This window comes from Scomber scombrus, chromosome 4, assembly GCF_963691925.1.
Source record: "Scomber scombrus chromosome 4, fScoSco1.1, whole genome shotgun sequence".
Lineage (NCBI taxonomy): Eukaryota > Metazoa > Chordata > Actinopteri > Scombriformes > Scombridae > Scomber > Scomber scombrus.
Window position 1 is genome coordinate 27,203,200 of NC_084973.1, and position 8,922 is coordinate 27,212,121.

The window sequence follows — 8,922 nt, forward strand, 5'->3', positions numbered from 1 at the left end:
AATGAGTGGGGAGTTATGACGTACCACTAAGCCTTCATCATGATCCTGCACCCTCAGACTGAGAACTTATTCCACCTTTCTTTTCCTAGTTTAGTTTCCTTATGTGTGCACTGTAAGAACCAAAAGAACTCTTTTCTAGATTTGCTTTCATGACACATTAAACTCAGCACAGCTTTGCACTGTAAACTTGAATTGTGGCAGGTTGAGCACTCGGCATCACCATGGCTGACTGGGACTATGACTATCTGATCAAGCTGCTGGCACTGGGGGACTCCGGGGTGGGAAAGACCACCTTCCTCTACAGGTACACCGACAACAAGTTCAACCGCAAGTTCACAACCACAGTGGGCATTGACTTCAGGGAAAAGAGAGTGGTGAGTGATTCCAACACCAATTATGGATTATTTTGGGGGTATTTTACTGGACTCATACTGAACAAGGAGTAAGGTACTATAAAACCTTAATGTCAGACGTGGATTTGTGGGCTTCTATCAGATTAATCCACACTCACATATTCCCAAAAGCTGTGGCACTATGACATTCAGACATCTGCTCAGTCCGAGATTAAGATTAATATACATATCTACTGCACAATATTTCAGACTGATATCGTTTTACTTACATGTCACTATAAGCGCTTAACATGTGTGATGCACACGTCATTCAATCAAGACCCCGAAACACCATGACGTCATATCTGTACAACCCACCTTCACTGTATTTTACTGCTGATGCTGTTACACCTTATTAGTTATATTGTTGTTGCATTTTATACTATTATATTATTATATCATATTTTGTACTTATATTGCTTAGATTCTGCACTCTATCACTGATATTTTTTAAATTATATTTCTATTCCTAATGTGTGAAGTAAATATTTCTAAAGTCTTAAATACAAGTGCAATATTTGAGAACGACGCAATTGCAATTTTGTTGTATTTGCATAATGACATTGAAGTTATTTTTCTCTGTTTTGTTCAGATGTACATGGGCACAGGTGCTGATGGGGCGACTGAAAGGAACTTTAAAGTCCACCTTCAGTTGTGGGACACGGCAGGACAAGAGAGGTAGCTGTAACTTCACTATGTTCATACTATATTTCAGTTTTTAGACTTTAAAAGTTAGGTTTACAGTTTTTCAAACACTGAAATATCCTCGCAGTAATCATTCCTCCTTTTCATACTGGCTATTAAAAGGTCCTCTTTAAATGTGCTGTCAATGTAAGTGATGCTGGCCAAAATCCACAGTCTGTCCACACTGATGCAAAAATACATTTAAAAGTTGATGTGAAGCTTATATGCGGCTTCAGCAGTCTGATTTAGTCATATCAAGTGGATATCTGTCACATTTACAGTCTTTTTTAGCATCAACCTCCCTCTTTGTGTTTCCCCGTTGAGCTGTGGTGAAAGTATAGAAACAAAAACAGGGACTTTGACACTAAAAAATACTGTAACGTGGAAACATATCTAATTGATTTGACTCATTTGGACAGATGAAGCTTCACATTAGCTTCAGATAAACTTGACTCTAGTTTTAAGACACCTTTGAATAACTGTGAACTTGTCCTTTAAATCCCCTGTGTGTAGGTATTGAACATTTTTGACAATGGCGACTCCTAGTGGTGGTGTCAAACATACCACAACGCAGCTTGAGGCTAAATTATAATGCTAATCACAGCTCCCACTGACTCCCGTTAAACTTCTACTAAATCATTGTTTTTTTTTCATTATAGTCTTAATCATCACATTCAGGCCCTTTAATAAATGTACTGGAGGTCATTTTGGAAATGATGTATCCGTTAATAACATTTGAAAACTTATAGTGGGCTGTCATGCCGACCATAAGCTGCAACTCTGCTTCAAACAAGCTCAAATGAAAGCCAGTGGGTGACACCTCGCTACATCCACCTTTATGTACAGTAATGTATAACACCCATAGAGAAAATGGGCTGAAAGCAACACATTAACCAATATTGACACATTTTTCTACAAAGAAAAACTTAAACCATCTGAATAAGTTTGAAAAAAAGAGTTAAAATCCTAAAAAAAATCTACTCTGTGTAATATATAAAAGCTGCCTTCTTGTTTTCAGGTTCCGCAGCCTCACTACAGCTTTCTTCCGAGACGCCATGGGCTTTCTGCTGATGTTCGACTTGACCAATGAGCAAAGCTTTCTCAACGTCAGGAACTGGATGAGTATGTGTCATCTCAGCAGCCTGCTCCGTTTCAGATCAATAGTCTTTTAGATCGATGTCTTCTCTCTTTTCGCCACAACGGGTGAAATCTGTTCAGTTGGTGTCAGTGAGAAACTTGACAGAAACTTGACCAAACTAATTTCTGAGCACAGTTTCAAGTTTGCTCATACGTGTGTCTATTTGCATTAAAGGACCAGTGTGTAAGATTTAGTGGTCTCTATGGGGACGGACTTGGCAGAAATGTTATATAATATTCATAAGTCATTGTGTTTTTGTTACCTCAGAATGAGCACAAACCAAACACTGAGGGCCTTTTATGTTTTTTTGCATGTTTCACAGCCACTGTAGGTTCTCCTAGTGGAGGGGAAAGGGTTAGGGATATTAGTCTGGTTGCAATCTGCAACTTCACTGCTAGACGCCACTAAATCTTTCACACTGATCCTTTTAAAAGAGAGTAAATGATTTCTTCTGTGTCGGTGCAGGTCAGCTCCAGGCCAACGCATACTGTGATAGTCCAGACATCGTGTTGGTGGGGACCAAGGCCGACCTCAGAGAGCTGAGGGATGTTCACGCCAGGCAGGCCAGAGATCTGGCAGATAGATACGGGTGAGGCGTAATGCTCTGTATGATTGTTTTTGACTTCCACAGACCGAGAGCGAGTCTGTATGACGCGAAGATGAGTGTAGGTCAGGTTGTAGCTTAAGTGGAAACTCTCAACCTCTGCCTTTTCTCTCTAACCCAGCATTCTATGTTGGCTTTGGTGCTGACTTCTAACAGCATAATACAAAGTTTTATCTCCTGATCTCTCAATTTCCCCACTAAATAATAAAAATCTTATGTCTAAAGCACAAAACAAAGCCACACAGTGTTTTTATGGTTTATATGGTTAAACCAGGGTTAAAATATCTCAGGACTGCAGTAAAGCAAAACATACAAAATAGAAAATGTAATAAAATATTCAACAACATTAAAACAACAATACTAATAACAGAAATGGGACATGTTGGAAATAAAACAGTGTTATAACATTAATGAAAGGATTAGTTTTTAAGAGATTATATAAAAGAACCAGGAACACGGAATGAGTCATACGATATAATCCTGTTTATAATTGCACAGCCTGTGGCTCTGACTCATTATGGAGCAATACCTCAATACAATACAACTGGGAGTTAAACCGCTAAGTGTTTTAAAGGTAATTAATTAAAACCTTCAACTCGATTCAAAAACGTATTTTCTGGCTGCAGTTTTGACATTTGTAGACAGGGAGCCAGTTTGTTTTTGTTTTTTGTTTTTTTTTACAGTTTGGGGCTTTGAGTTTTGGTGATAAGGCTTTTAGTTTAACTTGTCTACATGCCTGTTATCAACCCTACTGGTTAGTCTGAATATGTAACTATTGCAACAGTTTAATAGTTTGTGTTACAATGACTTGGAAATTAATTTGGCCTCGACCTTTTAGGGAGTGTTTGTTGTGTCTCTTTTAATCAGGTGTTTATATTTTGTCTACTGCCTACAAATCACCAATTTATTTCACGGTTTCACCACAGGATGGTGCTACTGAGCTGATTTCAACGCTGCTCCACTGATTGTCTCTGAGGAGGCTTCTCAGTTAATTTTGCAGTGCCTCATGATCTGTGGGTCAGGTCTCCCCCAAGGGACGCCACGATAAATCTGACAGGTCATGAAATTAATAGATTAATATAAAAGGAGAACAAACATTTCTGCTACACAAACGTGTGCTTATCTATTATTAATTTTGCTTTTTCCATTTGAAATACTTTATAGATGTACCTCTTCAGACCTCTAAAATGTATATAATTCTTTTTTTGGGTGAACTGCTCATGATTATACAAACTTTGATGAGTAGATATTATTCTCACATGTCAGAAAATGTTGTGAAAACTAGTTTTGCAACTTAAAAACAAACAGTTTTACACACGTTCACTCAATATTAGCTAATCCACGTCCTGCTCCCCTCGTTGTTTCCTCTCCTCCTTCTCCTCAGCATCCCCTACTTTGAGACGAGTGCAATGACGGGTGCTGACGTGGACAAGGCGGTGACCACCCTGCTGGACCTGGTGATGAAGAGGATGGAGCATAGCACCAAAAGGGGGCAAAGCTCTGAACCCAATGGCAGCCCCATAGCGAGCCATGAGGTGGAGGAGGCCCCCGTCAGGAGGAGGTGTGCCTGCTGATGTCGCCTCCGGCAGCAGCTGCATTTTGAGATGTTACTGAGGGTGTCTGCTAGATGAGGAAGAGGAGCATTTTAGGTGATAAAATATAAAATCTGATCTGTACTCGAGAGCTTTGTAAATCTGGTCCAGTATTGTTTATTCAGCATGAATTCAGGGTTTATGCAGAGTTCATTAAATTCAAAATATACAAAATATTCAACAATTTAATAGTTGTTTTCTGTTGTTTTCTGTCATACTAGTCAAAAAATGATGGAACACCAGTTGGGATTAAAAAAGACCTACAATTATGTATTAAGTATATGAATTTATTGACATTTTTATCACATTTTTGTCAGTACTTTTCAGCTGTAACAATATTTATTAGTAATATAATTAATCAATCAATCAAAGGTCTGATGGTACTGACTGAAACTCCACAGAAAAAGGATTTAAACATCTTCCTACAGCACGATCAGGAAGTTACTTGTAGTTTACAAATATATACCCTAACCTAGCCTCCCCAAAAAAGCAAAGCAAAGATTTTTCAAGACCTGCAGAAATCCTTTTTCTTGATATTTTATCCTTCTGTAATGTTATTTATTCACCTGCCAGCATATTATGAAGGAGAGGAAGACACTTTAAAAAATGTATATAGTAACTGAATAGATAGATATTGTTAAAAAATATGCCACGTAGTTGTGATTCAGCAAAACATTTTAAAAAAGACGAATTATTCTTCTAAAATGGGTCATGTCAAAGAAAAATACCATTTTTATTTGACACAATGAGGCATTGATGGAAGGAATATGCAGGCACATAACGTATATTTACCATGAAGTATAATCAAAAAACATTTAAGACATGGTTACATTTCTTATATGGATGATCGCTTTTGTTAGAACAACCAAGATAGCAAAGTCCCTTACATGATTTATGACTTTTATACGACATGTACATAAGCAGCCAAGCTTTTTTTGTTGTTTTTTAATGCGTTATGGAACAAAGTCGCCATGCAGAATAAACAAAGTACAAGAATGTTAAAGGGTTGTTGGATCGAATCCTGCTGCATTTTGAATAAAGACATTTTATGTTTAAAAGTCATGAATATCACTATTTGTCTTTTAACATGTAATGCACGAAAAAGCTATTCTGTTATTTTGACTTGAATTACAATCCTCACAGACTTCATAAAGCATCATTATGTTTTACACACATTCTACTCAATGATTTTGGAAATAAGAAGGAAATTATGTTTGGAGAAGGAAAAATGTCCAGCATTCATGTCAAACCATCAAATAAATCTGCAGAAGGACATTCATGGAGTCACAAATAAATAAAACATCCACTACATTACCTTAGCTGAAACCTAAAAAAAAGCAAGTATTTTAAATAATATTTGTGCCACATCAAGTGATATTCAACATCAAATTCACAACAAAAGGTATAGTCCATTTAATCTGTAATAACACCTGTTGGTAATTGTCATACAGCTTCAAAAATCCCAAATCAATCTGCAGCTACATAATCTTTGGTGTACCTACAAAACATTCCTAACGTAGTGACTACAGCAATTATTTTTCAGTGTACACATCCATGACATCAATTAAACAGTCAAAAGTTGTTTTTTTAAAATCAGATTTGGCATTTTAACGGTGGTTTTAGTGACTGCGCTGTGACTCGAAACACATCATATCTGAAATGCCCATCTTGGCAAAGGAAGGCAGACAAAAAAAGCTTTGTGTGGGGAAAAAAGGAAGATGGCAAAGCAAATGCCCACCACACTAAATCTGAAAGAGCACACACACACACACACATTACATCTGGTTGAGTCGAATGACTGCATTGCTCTGTGTATTAAACCTCCGCCGCGGCCAGAATCGCAACAAGGAGCACATGTTGCAGAGTCATGAGACGGTCATGTGGCTAGCTTTCAGTGTGTAGGCCCAAATCATCCTCAGTCACTGACCCTGAACACCAGTCTGCTTCAGTCTAGCATGACAGGGTGGTCTTATTTCGAGAGAGAACCCAAGATTATCTACAGATATAAAAAAATAAAGCTTGTTCATTTTTAAGTCGTCTATATAAGACAAAACAATCTGTAGAGGTTTTGGTCCCATGTGGAGTATAGTAGTAGAGTTTTTTTTTTTTTTTTTTAAACCTTCAGACATCTCTCATACAAAGTCACTGGTGATATTCGTCAGAAATACACCATCAGGAATACAAACAATAGCAAAGAACTACATTTTTACCTTCAAAACAATCTTCAAAAAGGTTGTATAAAACTAGCCTTAAAGATTTTTAAGTGCCTCTCACATGCAATGTCATTTAAATGGATCATGCTCTTTATACAAGATGCAATAAGTCATATAACATTCATTTATTTATCTGCTTTATGTCACATATTGGAGTTGATATGGTTACATGATGAATAAATAACTTTTCTCACAGTCAACAAAAGCTCTATAATAAATATTCTCTGATTTCACATTTTTATAGAGTTGAAATAGTAGTAAACCTCAAGATCAGTTGTTGGTGTATACTAAGTTATTGAAGAAAATGTTGAATTTCCTGATGTTATTAGCCACGCTAGTGCCATTATTTGGGTGGACTTTAATTAAACATTACAGCTATTTTGTAAAAATAGCAAAATCGTCTCAAATTTTCTTTCAAAACAGTTGGTTGCAGCTTTTCGTGAATTCAAACTTAGCTTATATGTTCAGTAAGTGGAGATTTACACATCACTAAATTAAAACAGTTTCCACCAAATAAACTAGTTCTTACGTAAATATTAGTCGCCACTATATATTTACACCTACTGAACGAAAAAAGTGTAACCGCTTGTTAATATATGACTTGTTTGAAGTAAAAGAGATAATATAATTTGGTTGACACATCAGATCTGTGTAATAATAATGTTAACATGGGAGATTTAAAATATATAACAAAAACAACACAATATATATACAATATGTAATGTCAGTAAAAGACTAAATGACCGAATTATGTCGGTTAGGTTAGCACAGAATGGCTCTCGGTTAACTGGATGTTTTCCACTCTTGCTAAACCACATGAATACTAATCCAAAACACATATTTCACCTTGTATGCACATACATTTACAAAGGATTGGCAGTTGTCTAATTTACCTAAAACTATTACACTAAGTCATTTTACAGCTTACATTAATTAAGTCTTTCCTAGTTAAGACATTTCTGAGTAGTGCAAACTGATTCATAGAGTATATCACTGGTTTGAAACTAGCTTGTAGTTAATTTGGAAGGACTTTATGCAAACTTAGTAAAGAATTTACAAATAGCTGGTGCAACCCTAGCCCCAGTTTGTGGCTCATCTATTAACAGTACATTTAAATCACAGATGTAAGTATCCAGTTGTCCCAATAAATAAAATTCTCAGTGTTCTTTAAGAAAAACCCAGAAGGTCTTTTAACAACATTTAAAAGGACCGGTTTGTAGGATTTAGTGGCATCTAGCAGTGAGGTTGTAGATTGCAGCCAAATTAATACCCCTCCTCTAAGACTCACCTTCCAAGCTACGCAAAATGCCCTCTATAGAGCCAGTGTTTGCTTTGACCGTTACTGGCTACTGTACAAACATGGTGGGCTCCATGGAGGAGGACCCACTCCCTATGTAGATATAAAGGGCTTATTCTTAAGTAATGATGAATGATTCTTATTTTCATGGGTTTATACACTACATTAAAACATACTTATGCATATTTTATCCCAATTCTGCCAAGTGTGTTCCACAAGATGCCACTAAAATCTACACACTGCACCTTTAACACTGGTCTGAAGGTATTTCCAGTCCTAAAAGAATCTTAACCATATGGATAAAAAAATATTCTGTCCACTGAATGATTAAAAAAAAAGGAAAGATTTAACCTATATTTTCCCCATTTGTGACTGTTGGTAGCATGGTAGCATGTATGTGCTTGACTTTTAACAACATGTAACAAACTTTAACAATTGTACTATCCATATAGACCAATCTGTTATTTCAAATGTTCAGTTTCTGTTTTGTTGTACAAAAAAGTAAGATGTGCTATTTGTAGCTTGCTAGATAGAATATAAAATTGAAACTTGGAAAATGGGTTGAAAATAATTTTTTTTAGCGTGCAGTGGACGTAACGTGTTCTTCAAAGATTGACGGATATTCACAGTATTTTTCAGAAACTCAATTCTTGACTCTGTAGCTCAAATGTATTAATGGTTAATATCTGAGAGGCACAAACTGGGACTGGGAAATTTAATCTAATCCAATAATGAGTATTACACCCTTACTAGCGTGGCTACAGAGTTGTAGTCTCACTGGAAGATATTTTAAATGTCTCAGAACCTAATGTAGGCCGATACCACTTCCCTAATATTCTGTATTATAATAACGTACGTTCCTCTGCCCGTGAATTTATGGCTTATTGTTGGAATGCTGATTGTTATTCCAAAATTTTAAAGAAATTTGAAGTGGACAGCTACACTGTCTACACAGAACAAAAGACGCACAGGTACATATATATATATATATATATATATATA

At 36.3% G+C, this 8,922-nt stretch overlaps 1 protein-coding gene across 1 annotated transcript; it reads left to right on the forward strand.

The window, feature by feature from the left end:
- Positions 1–221: 221 nt before the first annotated feature.
- Positions 222–4,392, forward strand: LOC133978899 (ras-related protein Rab-27B-like). The gene is made up of 5 exons (XM_062417250.1): positions 222–374; positions 985–1,070; positions 2,095–2,198; positions 2,680–2,803; positions 4,203–4,392. The coding sequence occupies exons 1-5, from the start codon at positions 222–224 to the stop codon at positions 4,390–4,392; spliced, it is 657 nt and encodes a 218-aa protein (XP_062273234.1).
- The last annotated feature ends 4,530 nt before the right edge of the window (positions 4,393–8,922 follow it).

What these genes read in the sequence shown, in the direction of transcription:
- LOC133978899 (XM_062417250.1), top strand. Translation starts at nt 222, where the DNA reads ATGGCTGACTGGGACTATGACTATCTGATCAAGCTGCTGGCACTGGGG. An exon ending in ACTTCAGGGAAAAGAGAGTG is followed by an intron (nt 375 to 984) that starts GTGAGTGATTCC and finishes TGTTTTGTTCAG; the next exon opens with ATGTACATGGGCACAGGTGC. An exon ending in GACACGGCAGGACAAGAGAG is followed by an intron (nt 1,071 to 2,094) that starts GTAGCTGTAACT and finishes TCTTGTTTTCAG; the next exon opens with GTTCCGCAGCCTCACTACAG.